The sequence below is a fragment of the Parus major genome, chromosome 7, assembly GCF_001522545.3.
Source record: "Parus major isolate Abel chromosome 7, Parus_major1.1, whole genome shotgun sequence".
NCBI classification, from domain to species: domain Eukaryota; kingdom Metazoa; phylum Chordata; class Aves; order Passeriformes; family Paridae; genus Parus; species Parus major.
In genome coordinates, this window is record NC_031776.1 from 27,796,071 (window position 1) to 27,822,484 (window position 26,414).

Genomic DNA, 26,414 nt, shown 5'->3' on the forward strand with positions numbered 1-26,414 from the left:
GTTGAAAGCTCAGGGATGACTCAGACAAGTGGGGATTTTTTCTGAACTTCTGAATGCAGTATTTGCCACTGATTTCTCACTTCTTTCACTAAACATTTGCACTGAGTGCTGGGTTGCAACTGAAGATCTTCACTGGGTTAGAACAGGGCAGAGGGGCAGCTGGGAGTAGCTCTCTCTGACCACCATGTGCTGGAAACATTCTGAGGCTTGCACTGCTGGTAAATTAGATTTCATCCAGTGAAGTTCAAGCAATCAGTAGACTAATTGCTCAAGACTTCACTTGGCAGCAGTGCTAATGTGTGGCACTTGAATATTTTCTCACTTTTTTAGAGATGGACATTTTCTTTCAAGAGCAGCTTTATATCTTTGCTTTCTGCCTTTTAACTTTCCTCTGAGCAAACCAAACAGAAAAAACACCCACTTAGCACTGATGGTAAGAAATTTTCTTGGCCAGTGGAAAGACAAGATGCTGCTTCCAGGCTCTGTGGCTGCTCCCGGGAGGCAAGGAAACACACTGTCCCCAGCATATGGGTGAACCAAGATGCTGGAAGACTGAACCATTTGCTTGCGATCACAAGTTATGTCAATGGCCAGGATGAAAAAACAAATGTTTCTGGCTAACCCTGGGAACCATTATCCTTCCTTATCTTGGGACCACCAAAGAAAATGTCAGAGCTTCCTGAAGACGAGAGCTGGCACAGCAAGACCCCAGGCAGAGCCACATGGTGCTGGGGGAAGATTTGACATATTGGGCCATGTGCAGCTTTTCTCTGCCTCACTGTGACGTGGGTTACCTTCTTCACAGGCTTTCAGAGAGGACACACCAAGGAAGAGAAGGCCATTTCCTTCAAAGGAGTAAAATGCAAGCGTTGATTTTGAGAGAGTGTTCTGAAATGAGCCACAAAAATGGATTGGGACCTGCACTGATGTCTGGTTGTCTCCATCATCTGCTAATTTTTTGCAGGATGACAGTTAAATGAATGGCTAGAAACGTATCCCACATTTATAAGGCAGTAACTATTTCTTGGGCTAAATTAATTTATAAGCAACTTTGAGTAAGATATACATCCTGAAGCTTTTAGCCAATGGATTGTCCATGATGGTTTTATTGCCAGATTAATGTAGCATACCTCTGTGTTACTCTTAGCAGATGGATATGTGGTCTTTTTTTTTTTTCTCATCCTAAAATAATTTAATAAGGGAAAGGTAAAAAATGAAATGAGCTTTCAGTATCAATTTAATCTGCAAAGGGCTTTCAATATCAATTTATTCTGCAGCTATCAGTAGTACTGTGCACTAGCCATAGCTGTGTACTCCTTCCTTGATATCCCTGGAGGCTCTGCATTGCTGCTAGTGTGCCTAAACACTGATTTCCATACTTCAGCCATAGTGGTTTGCTTTTACATTTAACTCAGTTCTGAATTTTCTGGATTTTTTTTGTTGTTGTTGTTGTGTGGAATAATTACAATTTCCAAAAAAATGTGGCTTTTTCTTTCAGATATCTGAATTTACTCAACTTAGATTCCAATTTGATGTTATTTTTTCATGAAAATTCAAGTAACTATACAACATTCTGTGCTGTAAATGGCAAGGCAAATCAATTTCTTCTTATAAAGAATTAAAATAATTTGCAGAGAGACCATGATGAAAGTTACACAGAAGTGTGGAACTGAAGGATGGCTTCAGTGGGGTAAATCTGCAATTCTCTGAATACTGTCAAGTGCTGCTCCTCTCTTCATCAACATGACAAAGGACAGGGTTTAATCCAAAGTCTAAAGCCACTAGTATTGTGAGGGCTCAATTTTCTCTCCAGCCCCAAGCACTTCATTGTCTGCCATCCTTCCATGCCATCTGTGCAAGGCCCTTCCCCTGACATGGAGCAGCCCGGAGCTCTCCAGGACTGGGCTCAGCTTGGAGCGCTGGGAGAGAAGCCGAGCTCTCAGCCTGCAAGAGAAACGCTGTGTTACCGGTTGGGAACTATTTGCATTCTCAGATGAGGATGACTCAAATAGCACGAGCTGTGACTACTGCTGGGAAAATATCATCTGGAGGATGGAGTGAGCCACAAGTACACCCATTCCTTCTCACCATGCTTGTCAGAGTCCCCTTGGCAGTTGATGAAGGCAAGTCAGCAGTGGCTTGTTGCAGGAGCAGTGTGACTGTGAGTTGCAGTGGCTGTGAGTTTCTAAAATCCCCTGGCAGATTTCATCATCATGGGCAAGACCTTGGCTGGGGCTGGCTGGGAAAGAATTGGCAATTGCCTGGCACTAAAAGGTTGCGTGATTGATGGGACTCCTTGGCAGTGAGTATGTCCTGAGCAGCACAATGAGCATTTGAGGCTGCACTTGCCTAGCTTACACCTGAATATGCAAAGAGATCCAGAGAACAGAAATACATCTCTCAGCACCATAACAGCCCTTATTGGCCTGATGTTACACTGATCACAGTGCTCCTTAATGATGAAAGCCAGGCATGCTGCTTTCCAAATCAACAGTTTTACACTTAGCTAAAAATGTTAGCATTTGGATTTAATTAAACACCCTTGCTCATCCTTGTTGGAGGCAGAGAGCAAAGGGAGGAAAGCCACAGTAAAGCTGCATGGATGGGCTGGCAGGACTGCCCTTGCAAGCAGTCACCTCCAGCTTGTGAAACTAGCACGGAAAGGCCGGGTGTGTAACACTGGCTAATGTTTTGGAACGTTCCTCAGAACTCGCTAACTCAGTACATCTGCAAATGCTGGCCATGTTCCCAGCCTTTATTTGCAGCTCACTTTTCCTGTAAGCTCTTATGCATTTTCTCTTTGGTTGCCATCAGATATTGTTGTTAACTCCCCAAGGCACAGGGATGGAGGAGGCAAAGCCCAGATCCGGATGGGGTGGTCAGCATTAGTGCACCTGTACCCGAAGGAAAGCTTTGTGACAACTGGGTAACGGAGCAAACCTTCCCTCAGTTTACCCACCATGAATCTGTGTTTCACAAACACCTCAAAGCTAATGTTTCTGCAAACCAGAGGTTTGCCAGGCTTGAGGTGACCATCACACTGGGATCCACAGAGCAGCCCCATGGCTATAGTATATGTTTGACTGGTGCCATCCAAAACCACTTGACACAGGAGCCCAGAGGAAAGACCTGGATGTATTGGGGGATGAAATGAGGAGAAGCCAAGGCATGGTTGAAATTTTTTGCTGTAGAGAACTCATAGAAGATGTGACACATCTAGAACATCTTGTTTCTTTCATGTGCATGATAACAGAGCTCAGAAACCTGGTTACAATTCCTGCCATGGGGGAAACCTGCTAACCCCTACAGCTCTGGTGTTTACAGCCAGCCAGCTGAGGAATGGTTAGGTTACATGTGAACACATGGGTCTCTGTCAGCAAATTGGCCATGTTTGTAATGCAGTGATTTGCAGCTGTCAAACAGTTAAAGTCGACTCAGCCTGCGGACTCATAAATTTTAGTTTAACATGCAATTCTGCTCCGACAAGTGTCTATATAAAAATAACACCTTCCTACAGAAATTATCTGCTATCTATGTGTAATCACATGCAAATCTGATTAATTTGCTGACTAAATTAAGGGGAACAGTTTTGAAAAATGGGTGTCTAAAGTTAGGTACATACTATTTCTGTACCTAAATATGCAGTAAAATTTTAAGTGGTGCTTAAGTCTTGTCACTTTGAATTGCCCTTGGAGTAGCTTTTAAAATCAGATTACCTTTCTGGAGCCCTGAAGTGCAGAATTAGATAAGTGGGTTTGAAAATATTGTCTCCATTTTTATTCCTTATTATCTCTGTTGAAGCTGGAAATACACAGCTGCTCCAGGAGCAGGCAAGCAGATTTCTTTTTCATTCCTCTTGCAATTGAACAAGCCAAAAAGATGACAACTTAACTTCTAGATCCCAGCATGAGTTTGTAGACCTGGTAGTTGGAAAAACAAACCAAACATATTTTTTACTTGTAAACTGGCTGCATTTGATCTGGAAATCATTGAGATGCAATAAACATGAACTCCACGATTCTGTTTTTATGGAGTCAGTTTTCTGAGGAGAACCACACGTAACAAAACAATCATTATAGTTGAATGGCAATGCTTACGAAAAGGACTGGATTGAAAACAGTGATGACAGAAGCCTTCTGTTTATCCCTGGAACAGCAGTGACAGTGGTAGTGTAAGCTACATCACACTGTTCCCCACACAGTTGACACCCAAGGGACTAACTGGTGGTATGGCTTCAAGTGCGCTATTTTGCTGGATTTCTGTCCCTGGTGGGTGCTCTCGAGCTAGTGGTGCTGTAAGCAGTTGCAGAGCCACTGACTAGGTACTGGTGCCTAAGGGCACTTCACCTTGCTGGCATTTTTGTAGCTATGCTATTGCTAAACACTTTTTGGAAGCAAAGGGGTGAGGAGGTAGCTCGGCTGCTACTGCTTGCTTGGTCTCTACAAACAAGCTCACTGCTGGTCTCTTGATTACTGCAGAGCTTGGACCTTTCTTCCCCCCCATCTTTTTATGCTGACATCTGTCTTTTGGACATCAAAGTGCAATCTTTCAAAGCCAGAAAGTTGTATGACTTACAGAACACTTAAATGATAATCTGCAGAAATGCGGGTGAGCTCGGTCCTGGAAGAGGCATTCTGCTGTCATGATGTGTTAAAACAGCTCTTTGTATTTGGTCAATGGCAAAGATTCATTTGAAAGTATTAGCTATCATCAGGGCTTGACCTCTTCAGAAAGTATTCTTTAGTCAGGGTTTTAAAGTGGATTTGGAAAGATAATTATTCTTGTCCCTGTGTAGAACCTGGGCGATTTATGTGCTCAGCTGACTTGCTGTCCTGGCTTCAATGGATATTTGTTCCATGAAGTGCATGGTTGTGCTGTGTGGCAGAGGACAATGGTAATGGGTAGATCAGATATGTGCAGAGATATTGCTCAGGGTGATACATCCTTAATTGTCAGTAGTATAGCAGGCAGTGTGCTCTGTAGCACTTCAGTACAGAGGAAGATAACACTATTTATCTCTTTGTTTTTTTTCTCTGTGTGTGAGTTCACAAAATTTTTTGCAAAAAGCTTCATTTGATGGCCATGAAAAGATTGTTTGTATCATTTAAGCCAGTATACCACTTAGAAAATTGAATTTTGTATGTCTCCTGCCTGATAGCTTTCTTTCTATAATATTTCAGTGTGCATTTTTTGTTCCCAACATGTCATTATTGCTTTATCCTGTGGCTTTCATTAGTAGCCAGTGTAATGTATCTCAGCTTTCTGGAGCTGCTAAAAATGGATATCACAACATTTGATAGGGCTTCCTAGGAAAAGTGAGAGAGTGGGTGGACGTATTTCCACAGGCTGAATTTCCATCAGATTGCAAGATGCAAGTAGGCATTATCAAGAGGATATTTTTCTGGATCTCTCAGTCCCAAGTAATAGCTGAGAACTCTGATGTTGGACCAAATGCTGCAGTGGGATCCACTGGGTGAGATCTGCAGACTCAGGAACGTTTCCATGCTGTGTTCCTCAATAGCAAAAACTCTGGGTGGAACATCATAGCTACTCTTTCAGTGCAGTTTTATAAATATCAGGTTTATAAAAGGCTAATATAAATGTCCTGTATCAAGTACCTGGCCATGACAGCTGCACTCTGCCATCAGTCAGCTCCCATGAAATACGGGAAATGAAGTTGTCTCCCACCACAGCTGGTTCTGGTCAGTTTAAGCATTTTGGGGTAAAACTGCTCTCTGTGATGTGTTTGTGCATCTCTACCAGGGGTGCTGACTGGACCTGTGACAAAGCTGCAGGATGCAGACATAAGAGATGCTGAGGGCCATCAGCACAACTGCTGTTTCCCATGACTGACACACGCATGTTGCACCAGCTGGTGGTGGCAGAGGGGTAGAAACAGATCTTCTTAAAAACAGATCTTGCACCTGCTAATATAAATTAATTATTATAGTAATGAAGCCAAAGCATGATGAATCTGTTCTCTCCAGTCCATCTTTCACTCTGCTTTTCTTTGTAAGCAAGCAGAAAAGCATCACTGCATTTCTTTCTTTTCCTTTGTGCAGTTAGTTTGTTATTTCTGATTTGTCATCGCTCCTAATGTTTTATTGACTTCTGACTGTGACTTGTTTATTCAAAGTAGTATTAAGTGCCTGGGAGTTACTGAACAACTAACATAATGGACAAGTCATTCCAGCAGCAGAGCTGGAGCTTGCAGGAAAAGGTCATGAAAACCCTGGGTTGAGTTGTAGGTTGGAAATGTGTACATGGTCTGTTCTATCAGCAAAGCTAGAAGCCAAATATAAGAAGGTGTGTGTGGTTGCATGTTTCTGTGTGAGAGCAGGGATGCCTGGCATGAGATGTTTATGCATGATGAACTTCTGGCTGGCAAAAAATATAAAAGTGTGTTATTAAAACTGCTTCAGCCAAAGGAGTGAAATCTCACCTGCAGTAGGAGATGTGGGAGAAACTGTGTTTTCTCCTCATCTCTTATTTACTGGAGGTATTAAATGTCCTTTGGTTGACTTTGGTCTAGATTGAGGTCTGCTGCCCAATGTTATACTCGAGGGAAGCTCAGCAGCTGCCTGTAGCAAGGTTCTACAGGCTGCAATAGGTTGTCTCAGATCAAAATATAATTTCCCTATCTTTAGAAACCTATCTAATAAACTTGGTGGACTGTTACTGACACATTGAATGTCACAATTTCCTCCTACCTGGAACTGCTGGTTTTTGCAGAACATTCTGCTCTGTGAAACCACTAACCAGTAAAATCCGTTCAGAAGAAGGGAAAATGTGTGTGGGAAAAAGATTTCATAATTCAATCTGTGAAATTAAAATATCATTGCCAATATATTGCACTTCTGTCACCTCCATTGAAAGAGAAAATGCAACCTGGCAGTGGGCTGGAAAGAGGGGCCCCAGACTATTTCCCCGTGTTTCAGGGAGGAGTTGGATGGTCATCTGACTCCAGCTGTCCGGGATCTATAGAGCAGCAGCTTGCACCCTCTGGAGACCAGTCAGATCTCATTAACCTGTAAACAGTTATTTGTGCAGCTCTGAGCTCCCCCTCAGTGAAAAGAAGGCAATTTGCTGCATTTAGGTGATAATCTTTTAACCTGTTCCATAAAGAAAGGTATGTTTGGGATGGAGTAGATATTCCTGGTAACTCTGGTATCCAGAATCATAGTCCAGTGGGGTTAATGGTGGATTTGGCAGTGCTGGGTGAACAGTTGGACTCAATGATTTTAAAGGTATCTTTTCCAACTTCAGTGGTTCCATGAGTCTATGATAGATGAGATGAGATTGAGTGCATACCCTCTGTCTTTGAAACCTGCCCTGTGGCTTTTTGTAACTCTACCTTCCGGTGAGTATCATTTCAGCAAATTTAAGGGCTGCTTGTCTGGAAAGAGATCCAGACAGCTTGTGAGACTTTAATCCAAATCATGTCTTTATATATGTCCTTAGCTGGAAGAAACTAAAGGAAAGCTGCATTTTCAACCTATTGGTGATCCTTTTGAATTTGACATTACAATAACATCACAGGTTATTAGCACAAAAATGTCAAGCTCCTTACAGCAGTAAGTCTTAGGGCTATAAACATTTATACTAGCATGCTAAAGAGATTTGGGCATAAGGGGCCATACTGGCATCAGAGAGCAGCTGAAAATATGAGTAGGCTAACATTAGATTAAACAGAGGCAGGCAGTAATTTAATTGGCATTTATACGTTGAGAGAAGGAAAAAATAGTAAGTTAAAAAAAGAAATGCGGCTAGGAAGCTTTTGGAAATCAGGGAGGTAATTTGCTTTCCAAAATGATTCACAGCATCTCGTGTTAGCTAATTAACAAAACAGCAGGTTTGTGAGTTTAACTGCAGCGGGGTTAGGGCTCCGTGGGCTCGGTTCTCGTCCATGTGTTCACTGGGGTCTGTTCAACCCCCTCTGTGCTTTTGCTCTGCTCTCTGGCATCTGGGGGAGCCTGGCCTCTTCAGAGGGCAGAGTTACAAGTGGCTGCACTCTGCGATAGGAGCCAGATGAGGGTGAAAGGGGCAGGTGGAGAGGCAGGAGATTATCCATTGACTGGCATGACTCAGCCATCCATAAAATGATTTTCATTAATGTTTAATGTATGTCAAAAATGTCAGCATCCGTAAGAGAGGCAGATAAATAATTTAGTCCTGTGAGTGTCTTGCCTTCCCCCTCCCACTGATGAATGTAAAATGTTTGCCCTAGTTTTGTTTGGATGTGGGATGCGGGTGTGGGAGTTAAAGCGGCTGCTGTTACACCCTGAGTGTTTCCTGGGCAGACTCTCAGAGGACCTGCTGCCTCTGCAGCTTCACAGTTCAGAGCTGGGTCAGAGAGCTCTGGACAATCTGGAGTCAGCTGCAAGTGGGGTGTGCACAGGCCCTGTTGGTGGGCTGGTGTTGGCTGTAGATTGGTTGGCAGAGGAGTAGACCCTGGGACATTGTAATAAGGACAGAAGAGTGGGTGTGATGGGAGGTCCTCCTCCCCAGGTAAGGGCTGTGGAAGGCAGCTCTTGGGGTAGCCCAGCATCACAGTGCAGCCCGTGAGCCTTTCCCTGTGCTCCCAACAGGCCTGCCTGATGTGCCCTGAGCTCTCCCTGATGTCAGCTGCAGTGCTTCCTGCTGCTCCTCTTGCTGCCTTGGTTTTGCTGGGTTTGTTCCAAGACACATTACCCAGAGACCTACAACTGCCCTGTTTGAGTGACCTGTGTCCTGCTCAGGGCTGGGAGCAGCCTCTGTGATCCCACCAGGGCTTTGGCTACTCTCCCACATGCCCCTCTGCAGGGACGGTTTCTACTTTTGCCTGCCCTGTGTCAAGAGCTTAGGGCATGGATCTTGCTTTATCCCTAACCAGGGAATTCATGCACAGGAAGGGAAAACTCCCCTTTGAATTGCAGATTTAGGTTTTCTTTTATTCCTTTCTTTTTTTTTTTTTTTTTTTTTTTTTTTAAATCAGCTTCCCAGGATGACACAATAGCTGCAAGCTGAAATCATAAGCCCTGGCAGAAAGAAAGAGGGACCAAAGGAGATGAGCAAAGGCAGAAATGTATCCAGTCAGAAGGGATTTGAGGCGACGTGAGACAGGGGAAATGTAAGCCTAATTAATTGTGAGGTGCTGGTTTGTGAATGTTGAATGAACCACAGTCAAAAATGACTAATTTAAAACCTGCTCTCATATTCATATTAGACACAACCATCCTTCCTGGACAGGGATTTTTCTGAAGGCAGTGGGAACTTTGTCAATCTGTTTGGATGGGGCATGTTGAACTGTCAGAAAAATTAAAAAGAGAAAAATGTAGAGTGTTTTTAACCATGGGGAGAAATGCAATTGCCTTGTTTGTTTAGGTTGTTGGTTTTTTTTTCCTTTTTAGGGCAGTCACAGGCTTTGGGACAAGGATCTCAATTGGCCTCTAATTAAAGTTGCTTTCTTAGTGTCTGGCATGAAATCCCCCTGAGAGGCAGATGTTTGCAAAGCACACTCGGGGCACTGGCATATGGTTCCTTTGTACGGCTTGTGTTTCAGCAAAGTGCCTCCTCAGTGTTGTACATAATTAGATATTTTATTTTATTTTTTTGTCCTGGAGAAGTTACTGGTGGCTGGGGACCTCCAGGATGTGTGTAGGAGGCTTTCTGGGACACGGGTGGGAAACCCTAAGCACGTCACTGCTGTGTGACAGGTGCTGGCAGATGCCCTTTTTACAGCTTTTTGGAAAAAGCCTGTTGACTAAACCAACACCAGTTAAAGGATATGATTCTAACCTACAGAATTTAATAGAGGATGGGACCCAGGGTACCCAGCCTCTACAGCTTCAGCCTGCATCCCTCATGTAGGAATCCATCAGCAGTTCTAAACTTTTTATGGGATTATAAAATTCCGAGGAATGTTTCCATAAGAAACCCAATTGTAATTGAGAGGGGAGTGAAATGAAAAGAAAATATTCACGCACACTAGGCCTGGATAGAGACCATGGCCATGTTTAAAATGTGACTTCAGATTACAAATGGCCCATAGCTGTTTATTAACACCATAAAAGACTTGCATCTGGGTGGTCACTGATGTGTAGAACAATCTGTAGATGGCAAGAAACTTAACCACTAAAAGCTCAAGGTGCTGAAAATACTTATTTCCCTCTAGGGCAGCACATCTATCCCTTGTACACTTAAGAAATAAAACACAAGATTTTGTATCAGATGATCTAATTTTTCCAGTTCTCCTAATGTCTCCCATTCCTTTCCAGAAAATCCTTTCTGTGATCACCAGAGCAAGTCTTTCCTACTGTCGATGCCTCATTTTTGCCTGTCTATAAAAGTGCACTGCAACAGTTCCCTGCCTCAGAGAACTCAGAGAGGTTTTTTCAGACAAAATTAATTCATGTTTGGAAGGTGCTTTTGAGGTCTGTGAACCTGACTGTGCTTTACTAATGTGGGCAGTCATTATTTCCGTTCTGTAGAGAGGAAAACCAAGATCTGGCACAGTTAAAACAGCTTGTTCAGGATCTTAAAGCAATTTAGGAGCAGAACCACAAATAGAGCCAAGTCTTTTGACTAGCAGTCAGATGTGCTATGCACAGGGCTACCTATAATGTCTAATTATTTTTCTAAGTGTAAGAACTGAAAGATCTCAGCCTGATTCCAAAGTCCTGATGAAAATGAAAAGGAAATGTGCAAAAGATTGACTCACAGCCATTGCATTCTCTTGGCATCTCTATTAGTGTGTGTTTAAAATGAAATGAGTAAAATCCCCCATAGATGAAGTTGAAGCAGAGCCTCCGCTGCAGATTGTGCATAAATTCAGTATCCTTGTGATGCTTCAAATGGTTTTGTGCCACATGAAAAGGCAAAGCCTGGCTGTTGGCTTAGGTGGGATGCACAGGGTGGGATGTTTTGGGCTTCAGATGCTGAACACGGCTTATTAGAGGCCACACGTGCAGACAGGCTAATGAATTTGCATGCTTGCTGCAAGCCTCTCTATCTTTCTTGAGGGCTTGCCTATTCTTTGGCTTGATTTCAAGCTGAGGCTACTGTTTAAATGTGTGGACATTCAAAGGCTGTGCTGGGAGGCTCGATGCTGCCAAGTACCTCGTGGAAGGAATAACAATCTCGGCAATTAGCAAGGTCCCCCAAAGCCCAGGCCTGGCTCTCAGGCAGGGGAGGGAAGGGGGCTGCGCTGGCAGGGGCTGTCCCTGCACAGGGATTCGAGCACTGACAAGTCAGAGGGACCGACCTGTTGGTGTAGAGGGGGAGAAAAGCAGCCCAACCTCTGATGTACACTGGCAAAACTTGGAAGGGGAAGTAGCCTTTAGTACTGTGACCAGAAGGATATTTCAGCAAGCAGGAGTGGTGTATAATTAATAGAAAGAAGGACAGTATAAAGAAACATAGAGAAAATAACATTAGTCTTGGACTGAGCCTGACTATTACATATAAACCCAACATTCATCTTTTAATTTTAGAATAAATGCAGCAATGTAATGCATGTGACTTTTGTCTCAGCTGGGATAACGAGTGTGGCATGTGGTGCAGTGAGATTAATCTTTTGTACAGACTATCTATTTGGTGTCCAAGGTTCTTGCAACTTTTGAAGCTATGGCATGGATCTGTGTGTCAGTGTGCACACTGGATCTGGTGGCTGGAGAAAGCGAACAAAGGTGCATGGAGGGGCACTGCCACCATCCTTGCCCCCAGGCTGTGGTGCTAATCCAACCTCCCTTTCACCCTGTCTCTGCACAACCTGCAGTCCTAAATGCTTCCTGTGAGACCAGGTATTACCTTTTATTGCTTATTATGGAGAAGTATATAGTTCTGGGTTAGTCTTCAGTAATAGCTGGTAATAATATTTACAGCTTAATTTTGTGGCTTTTTCTCTCTGCTGCTGTCTTTAGATACAATTCAATTGAATCCTTCCTTCCTCTGTGAAATCAAAGCTTGTTCTTCTGCTGTGTGCAGTGGGGAAGGATGGCAGGGGAGCCTTGCAGGCTCCTGGGGAGCTCAGGGCACCAAAATGCTCTTTCTTTGCATCAGGGATCAGGCTGTTGTCCACAGAGGAGCGATTGGCAGATGCAGAGTGTCCAGCCTCATTTATCTATGCCAGATGGTCCTAAAATACTAGTCCAGAGCACATGTTGCTTCTATTCAACCAAATGCTTGTGCCATGCTGTGGCCTCTCTGCCTTTGAACCAATGAGCCTCAGCCAGCAAAATCCCAGCGGCAAAGGCCCCAGCAGGCCTTGGCTAAGCCCCTCTGTGTGGCTTGTGGAAAAGAAGAAAAATCAAACTGGGAAGGCTCACAGCCCTGCAAGGACAGACAATAGCCTGCAGGAAGGGGAGGAAGGGGTTAAAGAGGGTTTAGCACACACAAAAAGTAAATATTTGAGGCATAAATGCAGAAGGAAAGAATAATGGAGAGAGAAGGGCAGGAGGAGGAAACCAGAAGTGTAAAGAGAAGAAAAAGGAGGATTATATTCTGCTGGAAAACAAAGGGATGTTTGTATGAGAAAAGCATTGGGGAAATGAGGGTTCAGCTCTGCACAAACTTTCTGTCTGACACTGGACAAGTCAATCTCTCTGTGTCTCAGTTTGCAAAGGCTACAGTGGGAATACTGAGGTCTCCTTTGTTCTGCCTCTCTCTGCTCACATCAGACGTCCCTTCTGTTTGTGTGTTGTAGAAAGCCAAGACACTACAGTACAGCAAAGACAAATAAATTCCACTGAGACTTTGTGGGGGGTGGGGTGGAGGAAATAATAAGGTAGAAAGGCAATAGGCTATGATAAACCTGAGAGATAAATGCCCCAAAAACCGAGGTGGGAGAGTGGGGGTATAGAAGCACAAGAGAGGCCTTTACTGGGGGAGGAAGAAATATGGACCAGATTAATCCTAATGTTGCATCCTGGACTCCAGTGGAGTTCCTTGAGGGATGGGTTTAGCCCAAGGAGTTCAGTTTTGTTTGGTTAAAGAAACTTTATGCCAAAGTTTTTAAATAGTCAAATCTGTTCTGAGAACTATGAGAATGTGGGCTGCCTTTCCTGAAACATTGCATGGGACTTGGGATGAACAACTCTTGCTGAAGGCATCAGGAGCCAAGTGATTAAACCCCATGCAGTGCTCTGACAGGAGGCCTTCTTCTTGCCTACGCATACTTTTTTTAAGTATAGAAAGTATTTCCATATTTCCAGCAGCTGATCTTTATTTGAAGCCAAGAGCTGCATTTTTCAGATTAGAACTGAAGCTTTTCTAGGAAAAGCCACTCTGGAGCAGACCACTGCTCCATCTAGCCTGAAACAGTGTCTCCAGCAGAGACCCTGCACTCTGCTTCGAGAAAGAAATGCTAAAGCTCACAGGGCTCTCTCTGGGGATGATTTATTTTTCACTCCAAGAGTTAGTGCTTGGCTTTCACTTCAAAGTCTGTAAGCTTACATTCTTTACAAAATTCTTGCTTATTTTATTAATCTTTACAGTTTTCTGGAGATGTTTGTTGTTTGCTGATCTCCAACCTGTTCAGGAAGCCCCTTGAGCTGCTGACCTCCATGTCCTTCAGCAGAGAGCTCTCCAGGCCAGTTGGGACATTTGTGCAGGGGAAAAACAAATTTTCTCAATTTTAGTATTGTTGCATTTACCATGGAAGCATGCCTTAAGCTTTTCAGCTCATCCATCTGGCTTCTCATTACAGCATCTCCTCTAAAACTGTGAGCTGCTTCTGCCACCCAGGGAATCCCTGCTAGGAGATGTTCCGTGCACGTGTAATGCTGCTCTGCCCTGAAATGTGAATCAGCCATGCTGAGGATCCACTCTTAATTCTTCAGTGCTTCCAAGTTTACAAGAACACATGATACTGTCAGCTGTTCAGGCTGGCATGGTGTGCTTTCTTCTTGGGTCACTGGAGTAGTAAAAGTCTGTGGCCATAGTGTCCCTGCTCTGTGGATAGGACACTAAGCCAGGATGTGATGAAGATGTCAGGGGCTGCAGGGTTTACTGGGTCACAGTACCATGCTCTCTGTGCCTCTCTTCTGGTAAAGAGGTGATTGCAGTGCTCGTGTTTTGGCAGACCGTGCAGGTAGAAAACAAGAGGGGCTCTGTTGTGTAGTCCCATGTTTATGAGGATGGCAAACCAATGCATGGACAATGGCAGGATGGCTCAGCCTGTCCTTCCTTCATCCCTCTGTCCATCTCTGTCCATCTGCTGCAGAAGGGCTGTCTGAGAGGAGCAGCAGGGAGGTGTAGGGCAGGCTACAAAGCACAGCCTTTGTGTGCATGGGGCTCTGCAGCAAAATGAGATGGTGCTCTGCAGACATGGCCTTGGATCCAGCACGCAAACAAACAAAACAAATGTATTAGAAACAGCTGGGGAAGAGGATGAAAATGAGCATCATTAGGGATATGCTTATAATAACTTACAAACTGGGGAATGCATCATTGCTATGCTGGCCTCTCCTGGAGACAGATTGGCTGCTGCTTTTGGAGTCTTTATTAGAGGCATTGGTTTTCCCATTTAGGCATACCTTGCCCCAGCTCTTGCTGGAAACCTGACAGCATGCTCTGAGATGTAGCCTCCAATGCAAGGATTTTGTCAGAAACTGGAGCAACCTCGGGAAGCACTGGCCGTGGCTTCATCTGTGGGTCATGAGCTGCCTCTTGGTTAAGTACCATGCATTGTTTTAGGCACTGATCTGCCTTACAGAGTTTTCTTCTTCATCCTGAATGAAGTTCTGCAGCTCTTGGGACTTTTTGTTTATTCTCTGGTTGTAGGACAGGCTCATAGTTTTTTTAATTCATTCATCATTTACTTTGGAGTGTGTCTGACCTGTCCTGGGTGATACTGAGAAAGGGGAAACTACCTGCTGCAGCACTGTCCCCACTCAAATCTTTCCTTGCCTCTCCTGTGCACAGTCAGGACATTGGGGCTGTTAACAGAGAGCCCCTTGCCTGCAGCCTGCCCTGCTGCAGCTCAGGAGATGACTGTCTTTTAAAGTCACTAGTTTTTCTCCTGGTCTCCATGCATATTTCCCCTGTGAAATGCAGTCCTTCCTTGCAAGAGAGTGTCTGAAACTGGCCTTCAGCCCTCAGTATAGTGAGTTCTTGTGAAGAAGTCCTTATGGTGTGCTTTACATATGCCCACTGGCTTTTTTCAGCAGTGTTCACAAAGATTTCAGTTGTAGACTGTCTGCTCTTCATATTTGTCTGCCTAAGAATTGACTTTGCCATTTTCCTGGAAAATTTAACAAATACTGGGCAAAACTCACCTTGCACTGACACTGCAGATCTTGCAGCTGGATAAATTTGGCTGAGTACTCCACCTGAGTGGAGTGATGTGTCTCGCACATTGGCTGTTCTTGATTGCTTCATGGTTGGATGAGATGCTTATATACAAAGCTTCTTAAATTCTACAGTGCCTGTGGCTGAGCACTTTCTACCTTTGATGTGAGAACTAGCCACAGACTGGGATCTGAGAGGTTATTCTTGTTAAGAGGATAAGTTAATAGCAAAATCTCATATATTTAACACAGAGTGCACAAAGTCCTGCTTACTTGAACACAGAAAGAGTTCAAAATCAGGACTCATTTCCCTGGTCCCAAAACAGTTTACTGACACAATACACTCTTTAGGCTTCCCCTGGGACTGTGCTGCAGTATCTGTTCAAATTGCAGTTACAGTGGTCTTGGCCTTGCATTGAATTACCTCACTCCTTTGACTTGTAGTTTTCACTAGTTTAGGCTTAGTCGTTGAGCTTTACACATCTCCTGGAGCTCAGTGTCACATAAGTGATAGCTCAGAGCAAGTGGGGACACAGGGAGGTAGCTGTAGCCTTTGGTCACCAGGGAGGGACATATTTACATGTACAAGACAGCCTTGTTGCACAATCTGACTGCAAAAACCAGTAACTCAACCATAGTAATACAAACACTTGTAGATCTGCTGTGAGTGAAAATGGATGTTTTGGTCCTCATCCTGTCTGTGCCAAATGTCTGCATGGATTGAAGCACTTTGCCTTTGGAGGCTGCATGTTGGGAGCAATGATGACAGTGTAAAGGGGGTGCTTTTATCCCCAGTCCCACTTTCAGACCCAAAGGGTCAGGTACTCTCTGCTGCATTCAGCAAGGAGGGTGTGATGGCTGCAGCAAATTTCCTACCCTGGCACCATATCAGAAGAATGTTGGTTACTGCCTGCCTGTGAAAGGCAGAAAGTGAAAATACAGGGTTTCAATTGTGTTGTATTCTTTGGTGAGCTGGAATAGATCTAAGGCCATATGGAAGATCACTTGTCACGATGGCTATTATTCACTACCCAGTGATGGATGAGTTAATTTTCAGGGGAACTGCAAAGGTGTCCTTCAAACCCACCTTTTGTGGGAATAGCAGTGTCTGGCTTGCTCTGGGGTGATTCCTTACTGCTCATCTTTTGTAGAGCAGACATGCTGCTGGAGCCTGAAACTGGGCAGTTCTGGAGTAAAGCTCTGTGACTTCTTGGGGAATATTCAGGATGCATAAAGTGATTTGGCACATCAGGGAAGACCTGTGCAGATATGCTTAACGTGTAGTCAAACAGCATGAAATGTGCTGGGGCTTCAAACCACTCCTTACCCAGGGAAGACTTTGGCTGGCTCCTAAGGAGCAGCAGAAAGGGACAAAGAGGAAAAGCCCTTTTTAAGCCAGCCCCTGTGCAAATCTGTCTCAAAGGCTGATGTTAAATGGATGTGTATATGCTGTAATGTCCCCTGCAATTTTGCCTGGGCTATGCTCAGAACAGTGAAGGGAGAAGGCTCCTGGCTTGCTCTACAAGATGAGCATCTCCCAGGCTTGATAGGATGGTCTGTGAAAAAGGCAGCAGGGATTAATCTGGTTACTTGGTAGGAAATTTCTTAACGTTTCAGAACTTTTGAAGGATAGAGCAATGAGCTGATTCTCTGTATTTTTAGGTTTTTTTTAATGAACACATCTCTATTTATGTTAATGTTGTTTGTTCATCAGCCTTTTGGGTATCTTTGTTGGTGCTTTTATGTATTTTATAGCCTATCTCCAGTTTGATTTTGAGAAACAGAACATGCTCTCTTCTAATGTGACTTTCCTGTTTTTCTGTTTTGCAGGCTCTTTTCGAAATGATGGTTTAAAAGCTGCTGATGTGCTTCCTATACTGAAGGAGAAAGTGGCCTTTGTGTCAGGTGAGCACATCTTTCCTTGATCCCTCCAGCCCATCATGAGCACTGTCTGCCACATCCTAGTCCTTAAGACACTGCAGAGTCTCAAGGGTTTCATGTTTGAAATTGGTAGCACTTGAATTAGCTCTTCTGCTAAGAAGAGGGCTGTATATGGACCAGGTCTATCCACTAATACTCAGAGCATTGGAAACTGGTCCATATTAATTTTCTTCATATTCTGAGACACTGGTAAATGAGCAGCTCAGGTAAAAGGCAGGTAAAAGGCAGCTGCTTAGCTCCAGCCCAGATGTGGGCTGTCTCAGCATGCAGGACACTTCAGGGATCCTGCTTTTGGTTCAAGGTCAGTGAATGGCATTCAATTCCTGCATGTGGGAAGCACTCAGGCCTATAAATTACTGGTGTTCCATTTACAGTCCCAATCAGCTTGCAGTTAAAAGTACCATTGATGCTGCATTTACATAATAACTCAGATGCTCAAACTTCTCCTGCCATTCTGTACAAAGATTTACAGCCTTCATTCAGGAGACAAATCTCAAGGATCTGGGGGTGGATGAGGACTAGACAATATGGAAGAGGCTTTGAGAATAGCTTGGATGATATTGCTTCTGGTGTGAATTACAACTTGTCAGTGAGAGGGGGAAGAGAAAGTCTGAAGCAATCATAATCTTGCATGAAGTCACTCAAATTGGCAGCATAAACCCAGGGTATTTCTAGAGGCAGCATTTCTGATGATTACAAACCATTCAGGCTGCTTGCAATAAGAAAACCTCCATCAAGAATAGCCAGCTCCTCTTGTTTGCAGTCTTTGCTTTTTTGTTTCCTTTGTCTCCACAGTAATGCTGACTGCAGAAGGGAGGAGGTTGCAGCAAGGCTCTTAGGTGCCTGCACTCTTCTTCCCTGGCTCTCTCCATGGGAGTTGAGTCCCCAGTTCCATGAGGATGGGGTTCATCACCATGTTGAGCCAGGCAGGAAAAGCTTTCCCCTCTGCTGATAGCTGGTGTGAGATGTCTTCCCATATTTTAACAGTTAAATGGCTCACGGATCACAAGTCCAGCTGTGACTTGGGGAAACAATTTGAGGACCTATAAATGCTGGCAACTTTTTCATTGATGACATGAAAATCCAAGAGTTTGAGGGAAGTTTCTGGAATTTGGTGGGGTTTTGAGGAGACTTGAAGAATTTTGAGGGATGTTTCTTAGATTGTGTGCAAATTGGAGGAGATTTTGAGGGAAGTTTCTGGAACACGGGAAGTCTTTTGTGAAAACCGAAGACTATCCCAACAGTACTGTCATGCAGGAGCACTTTATCTTGCACTGAAGTCTCATTCTGAAATGTTTTACATGGTTGGCTTTCACTGCCCCAAAGAGGGGAGCATAGCCATAAAAAACACACCGTACCTGCACACTTGTTTGACACAAAAGCTGAACCGAGTGCTCTGGGGAAGTGAAGGGGAGGAATTTATGCAGACACTGTACTGTAATTTAGTTCTTGGCTCCTGCTGTTGCTTTGCATGGAAATGATTGCGGGATCATTTGGTAATTCATGGAATATTTATTAATGACAACCTGTCTGGATTGTTTATGTAGCCCCTTCCAGTGATGGTGCCTGTGTTCAGCTCTGAGCCAGAGGGTCTCACATCAAATCATCAGCTCGTTAGACACTGTCCTGTGCCAAGGCTGCCTTGCGGAGGGGGGTGTTAAATAAGCAGCGCCAACACAATCCCCCGGGCTTTCACACCATGATCCGCTGCAGGCAGGGTACAGCTTGCTCCACATAGACTCCCCAGCCTCCAGACTTGGATCTGCTCAAAATGTGCCGTTCCTGACACAGCTAGAGGTCCTAGGATTTACACCTCCTCTTCATGGTCTCCAAATGCAATGACTACGGGCAGCAGTTCCCTTTGCAGCCAGATCACTTTGAGCTGCTGGTATTCGCTGCAATAGCCCCAGCATCCCCTTCCAGCTCAGAGTGTAAGTACTGCCCAGTGTTCCCCTGGACTGTTGTAATAAAGCAGATTAAGAAAATTATTTTAGCATTTCAGCTCATGGCTATGTTCTTTTATATTAAAATGGAATAATTTCCTAGAGTATGCTTTGAGCACAAAAGAGAAAATGTTTGACAAAAAAGAAAAACCAAATACCTGGATTTTCCAAGATCAACAACAAAAAAAGTTCTGTAGTTAGCACAGACTCTGAGAGCACATCGTGTTCTAATCAGGCTTCCTTGAGGAACAGGAGATTTTTATTGAATCTTCTTCAGAGTTTAATACTACAGTTAATTTTAACGATAACAGTACAGTAAAGTTGTCAAGGGTGCTCTCCTTACAGCAGCAGAATTTATCAGCACACACAAAAACTCTCAGCTGAACATGTCAGTTACAGAGTTTATTGCTTTTCTCGTCAGTTGTGGCTCACCAGCTTGTTTGTCTGTGATTCAACAGGAAGATTGCAGAGAACACACAAGACCCTTTGGGCAGGGACTACACTTTGCTTAGTGTTCCAGTGTGGTGGGTGCTCCACATCTGGACCCTGAAAAGCAAAAGGGCAGAACAGGCAGGCAAGGCAGAGAGCTCCAGAGCAGGCACGTGTCATCTCAGAGGAGCACTCAGGCTTTCACAAGGGCACTTAATTTTAGAGCTGACACACAGCTCTGCCTGGGCATGGATTCATCCAGCCTAAGTGCTGTCTGGGGCTTTGTGCCTGGCACTTCCCCTCGGCTGACTGAGCTGCGAGCAGCAGGCGTGGGGCTCTGCATCTGCATCCCTGCACCGCAGGAAAGTTGAGGGGTGGTGGATAATATCAGGATTTTTTCCTGGAACTGGTTCTTGATTTCTTCCAGTGATCTCATCTATGAGCTAGACTGAACCTGAACGAAGTTCACATGTGTATCTGAAGAGTACCCGAAAATCCCATTCCACAGCTCCTGTGCAGGGCAATGGACTGAGCAGTGGGTGAGGTGCATCTCAGTCAGAGCTGATTGCTTCCATCGCTGACTCCTGGAAGCAGATTAAGCAGGGGGCTGGCAGGGGGGAAGCTTTGGCCACCTGCTTGTTGTCTAAACTCTAATAAAATCTTGGCTTTGCCTGGGTGGTTGAGTGTGCTGCTTCCAGCAATGGAATGGCTTTGGGAGCCATTAGGGAGTGAGTTACAAGCCAGAGACTGATATTTGTATTCTGAGAGGGAGATGAACACTGAGGAGAAGAAATAAAACAGGTTGTAGATTATTTTAGGTCCTTTTTTTCAGTGAGAGGTGGTGAAATATTTTGGAAACTGGGCTTATAGTCTTTCTTGGGAAACAGACGCTGTTTTAGAAGAGTGGTGTAAATTGGGGCGTTGTTCAGCTGCTTGATTATATTTATGGTAGATTTCCTATTGATCAGGGCAGTACGGAACAAAGTGTATGAACTTTCGGGAAAGGGAATTTGTTACCACGTTCCCTTCCCATGCATGGAACTTTTCATGCACTTAGGCTATAAAAAGCTTATAAAAAGCTTGTTAGTTGACTGATGTCATGGGTCTCACTGAAAGCATTTCTCCACATCCCACCCAGAAGAGTTTCGTTTCTCAAGAACCTTCCCGGTATTTCCGCTCCCTGGAGGGCTCATAGGAGCAGTGGCGCGTGGGCTCCTGCTGTCATCCAGGTACTGTCTGCTCTTCTGCTGAGGCAGGAGTACAAAAGAGGAGGCTGGCCAGGTTTCTGAGAGCGTGGTTGAGCACAGAAGAATCAGCAGCAGAAGGGTGTAATAAGCTGGTGAGCTGCTGCAGCTGTGACAAGCAGAGCTCCCGGCGTGTCTGCAAAGCAGGAGGTTTTTCTGTGTTCTTTGGGCACCAGATGGGCACAGGGCAGGGAGAAGTGGATGTGGTAACAGCTCAGCCATCTCCATCCTTTGGTAGCCCACTGTGCCCAGCCCCACATCTTGGGAGTAGCCTTCTGATCTGGGTCACAGCAACATATGAACCTGACTGACAGCCTTAAGGAAAAGAAGGAAAAGCAGAGATTTCCTGAAAGATCTTTCAGAGAAAGGATTTCAATGTAAATAGATGTAAAGAAAGGACAGCTTTACAATTAGGTTCCACCAAATTTAGGCCAGCAGGATGAATGAAAGAGGAAAGCTCAGAAAAGAAGACACTGACCTCCCCAAAAACATGTCCAAGGACACCACAGGTCACTTGGTGCCAGAGATACCACATGTGGAGCTACATGTTTTTTCTTTTTCTGTAGGAGAAGCACTTCACTCTTCAGAGAAAGGGTTCAAATGAGACCCCCTGGTACCTCTGGGCACTGAAAGAGTTCACATCCTGGTTTCAGGAGGTCACAAATGCTGATTTGTGGACACTGAAATTTGGATTGGGTTGGGAATAAAATGAACCAAAATATCTAATTTTTGAGTGATATAAACATCTTGTATTTACACAAAAAGTTTTTATTTCAATTAAAAGTTTCCATTCTCCTTTTCCTCTGGAATGGAAATTTCAAATTAAACGTCAACAATTCTTCTATATTTTGTTGCAGAAAAATATCTTCCTTTTTATACCATTCCCTGGTGTAGTTTGAAATCAATGTAGATTTCAAAAAAGGGAAATCTGCTATTTGAAAAACATGGCATTCCTTGACTATTTCTCTATGCTTGTCTCAAATGAGAAAGAGGAGTGTGTCATCAGGGTGAATCTGGCCTCTGTTTCTCCTTATTCTGTACAGCTTCTAGCACTGTGCCCTGTGGTGTGAGTTTGGGAGGTGTATCTGTACCACCATCAGCATTGCCACACACTGTGGCTTATTGGCCAGTACACATTTAAAATTAAAGAAGTACCCCAAAATACTTGCATAAAGCAGTGAAAATTGCAAGACACGACAGGTCTCTTCAACTCCATGCAGTGGCTTTGGGTGATTTACTTGCTAGGAAAAGGGATCATTCAGTGGCTGCTCTGGGCATCTCATCTACAGCCTCTGACTTGCTTTGCCAGGAGATCTTCTGGTGAGAACAATTAGCCTTGTTTTTGGAGTCATTAACCCCAAATGCAATGTCATAAGAGTTTGCCATTAGAATTTGATTTGGGGAATTGACTCTGGGACATGGATGCTGCAGAGAGCAGCACTCTGGAGGGTCAGGCCCTGGTGATTGCACAGCAGCTGTGTTAATTGGCTTGTTGTGGGAGCTTAAATTTCTATCATTTGCACTAGAATCACCTGTATGGAACCAATTGAACAGGAGGGTGGTCACACAGCTAATCCTATGTATGACCCTTGCAATAAATTAATCTACCTTGAAGTAGCAGGAGTTTTAGTACAGAAGTCTGCTCACAGTAAGTCCAGTAGCAAGTAGACTCTCACAGAGCTCAGCTATGACAGAGAAAGGAATGTTATTTTAAGACTCTGGATACCAATTCCTTGATACTTTCCTTTCCTAGGAAGTCTGTCAATTAGATTTAGAAATCCACAGTGTATTGTTTATCACTGTATTGAAGTGCCTGGCATCAGCTGAGCTCCGTCTGTCTCCTGGTTCTCTTCATTATAATTCATTTTTTCACCATATTTTGGACTGAATTACCTGATGTGGATTATTTCAGCTCCTCTGGAAACTCACTTATGGTCTCAGCAGAGTCTACAGCATCAAGATTGATCAGCTTATGATCTGCAGGGTCAGATGAAGTGGTGCATTTACTTGAACTGCAGTAGACATCTGAACAGGGGCCAGAGACACCGTGTGCTGCTCCCGTTTCCGTTGCTGATGTGCTGCAGGATGTTAGACAAGGTTCCTGGGAACCTTTACGTGTGTGGACATTTGTCTCTGGCTAATCCTTGTGAATTCTCTCAAAGAGAGTGCAAAAGGAAGCAGAGGGTTTGAACCCTTAAATGTGGATTGCTGCAAGCAGGTAAGGATTGTGGTGGAAAGGCTGACAGAACTGGAGAGATGCAGCTTGAAAACAGAGCTTGATAAAATCATTATCTGCTGTATACAAGAAGTCTGCATTAACGGAAACTGATAATTTCCTGTCCTCAACAGGACTACACGTAGCTGGAATTTCAGTTTATTGTGTATTAACAGGGATGGATGTGCCTTAGGACTTGAGATTGGTAAAGCCTGTACAGAGTTCATATCACTAACACTTTGGGATGGCAAATTTCTTGGCTTACCTATGGGCAGCTGGGGCCACTGTAGGCAGAAACATTTGGGCCCAACACTAAGAGGTGTTCAGGCAGCTGCCAGGACAGAAGTTCTGTCACTGGAGTCTCTTTATTCTTGGTTGCAAGCTTTACTGGAAAAGTGATCATCAGAAGGCCACTAACTGTGCTGCCTGCCTGTATGCAGGTTTTCTGAGGTTTCTTTAAGATTTTCTGTTAATGTGGTATGCATCACAGTGCCTTGTACCATCACTGCAATGTCCTCTGGATGATTTGTGGAGGAAAAATGTGATCTTACTTCGGGGAATAAACCCTGAATTTAGCCATGGGTTCTTACAGGATAGAAGAAAGGGAGATGGGAAGAACTGGCAAGGAAGCCACTGACAGGAAACACCATCAACAAAGGATTTTTGAGAAATGCAAGGCATACATGGCTAAATATTTGTTCTCAGTGTACTCTGTGCCCTGAAGAACATGTGTTTTTCGAACTCCTTTTAACCAGAGCACTAATAACCAGACCATCTGTTTGCCTCTCTAAATCAGAGCAAAGCTCATGAAAACCCAACTTGAAAAACAGTAAGAAATTATCAGCTGTTTGTTTTAGCATTTAATAACTGTAATTAGCAAGCCTAATGACATGTTTGATTATTTCATCACAGTTCTGTGAGTCCAGGGGGAGGCAGGAGATGGGGCTTATTGATTAGAGCAATTGAGACTCCTGGCTTCCTTCTAGTTTTTATTGTATTTTAAAACAATGTGCTGAGTAGCTGTCTGAAGACTTTGCATGTACAATTGGTGTGGAGATCATGGCTGACTCGGGGCAAGGTTTGTCTCCCTGAGTGGATTACTAACAAGCAGAGACAGAATCTCAAGCACTGTGAAGCCCAAACACAGTGGATCAAGTCAGAAAACCTCATTTCTCCTCCTGCTTCTTCAAGTGACTCACTGTGGCATCTGGGGTGAACTTCTTCCCCTCAGTACTTTACTATTCTCTTCAGTGAAAAGGAATGGTATAGACAGAATCCCCGCACAGCCAATGCCAGAAGGTTTTCTCCTCTTTTTTAGAGTGTTGCTGCTTCTCAGCAGGCTCCATTAGAGGAGATGAGCATCCTTACATGGGCAAGTTTGATAGTGGTGATACCCTCTTCAGTCTGCCTAGAAAAGATGAGATTTTGGGTTACAAAATGTAACAGAAATGCTGCATATTATCAGTATTTAAGAGAGTAAATCACAGGTACTGAACTCTGCAAGTGTGATGGTGAATTAGACATACATGGGTTTGTTCTAGAAGAAGTCTGATGTTTCTTTTTACAGGCTCTTTGTAAAATTGTAAATTATGTAGGCATTCATAAAAATTAGGGATTTCTCAGTAACTGGGATTGCATGAAGTTGAAGGAAGCAATTGAAAAGCAGTTGAAGGATTCTAATATATATGATGTAATAATTTTACTCCGTTGCTCAAAGCCTAGAACTGCACTTTTATCACAAATGAGAAACATTTGTTTCTAAACATAACACATCTTGATATTTTACCCAAGTCTCCTTGTTTTAGTGTGCTGTAAGACTAGGAAGAGTCAGTCTTGGTACTTAGTTTTCCTTCCATCACCCAGAAACATCCAACTGGGTCATCATGTAGGCTTTCTTCTCCAATGAGAATTAACCCATTTTCTCAGGCCTGTCCTGGTAACTTCTGACCCTATGTCTGAGCCTTATTTTTCTTGCTCCCCTGAGGACAATTTAGATGAACTGTTGAGGGACAGATTTTATCCTGAAGCAAAGACAGGACACGAATGTTCTGGATCCTGTTTTGTTTTCTGTAGTTGAAATCCTTGTGTTGCTGTTACTAAAAGGGTCAATAATTTTCTTTAATTGATGTTTTCACCCTACCAGAATTTACAGAGGTTTCTATTTATTTATTTTGTAGAGCTCACTTTGGTGGAATGGTAGGTGTTAAAGGGGTCCCTGACCAGAAACACAATTTTTGGTTTACAAAGCCAAGGTGAATGGGCAGCATCAGAGTGATTAGTGCTGCTGGGCTGTGGGAACCTCATAGCCCTTTCCAGGTGTTTCATATCCTGGGAGAGGATTACAAATGTGGGCTTGGATGTCTTCTGATCTCAACTCTTAGTGCTTTTCCACATTGTACAAATATTTAAATAATTGTGAATGAAGGAGAGGGAGCCTGAATGAGTAGCGGGTAGCATGTTCTTCTGGGATGCAGTTCAAGTTAAGGTCTCTGCTTCATAAAATATCTGGAAGCTTTTGAAAGCCTTAGTTACATCTAGATAGGATGGGAAGCTTTTCAAAACCTTGAAAAGCTTCTTGTGTTGAAAAAGTATCTCCCTCCATCTTTAGTTATATTGGTTTGCCATTCTATAGGCTGGCTTGCTTTTCTGCTGGACACGTATCATGCATGATATAATGGTTTGGCATTGATGTGGTGTGTGAAATAATCTCAACAAAGGGAGAATTTACTTAAAATGAGCAAGCTTTTTTTCATTAAAAGGTCTGAACATTTAGATCTGTTCATTTCCTTGTAACTTGAATCCTTTTTTTACATTATGCCCCCATTTTCCTGCTGTGTGGCAGACACATGGATCTGCCAAGGTGACACTGAACTCCGATGGACCTTCCTCACCTTCATAGTGTAAAGGCAAATGGAAAGCACAGAGATCTGAGTGGAGATTAGGCCGGACAGTTTTTGTACTCCATATGTACCCCTGTCTGCATGAGGGCTCAAAATAAAGATGACATCTGTTGTTTGCCTTTCTATTTGTATCCCTGGACAAATCAGACACAACCTGGTTCGGATGGAGACTTGCACAATGTAGCCCTCCAGTTTTATTGCATCCACTGAAAACCATGGGTACCAGTGGCATCTCTGTTTGTCTAGGTGAAGTCTGTTGTAAGAGACTCTGTCTTGTACAGGCAGCAGTGCTGTAGAAGACTCTTTAGACAGATCTTAGCAATTAAAAATTATCTGTGTTTTAAGAAAACATATATAGTAACAAGAATATGCCAGTAGCACAGACTGCAGGTGTCCTGAGCTCTTAATGAGCAGTGTGGATCAATGCTGGAGATGTTCATGTCCTTGTGTAGCTTTTTCTTCTTGTTGGCCAAGTA

General features: G+C 43.8%; 1 protein-coding gene across 14 annotated transcripts in view; it reads left to right on the top strand.

Annotated features, from left to right (window-relative positions):
- The window catches only part of KALRN (kalirin RhoGEF kinase), a 470,986-nt gene that overhangs the window by 137,839 nt on the left and 306,733 nt on the right, over positions 1–26,414 (top strand). For 13 of the 14 annotated variants that reach the window (XM_019007406.2, XM_019007405.2, XM_019007391.2 and 10 more), the window contains exon 2: positions 17,097–17,171. In XM_019007406.2, the coding sequence (XP_018862951.1) occupies positions 17,097–17,171 (75 nt within the window). Of the gene's footprint in view, positions 1–17,096; positions 17,172–22,568; positions 23,042–26,414 lie in introns of those variants that run through there. The other variant, XM_033516124.1, reaches the window with a different exon arrangement.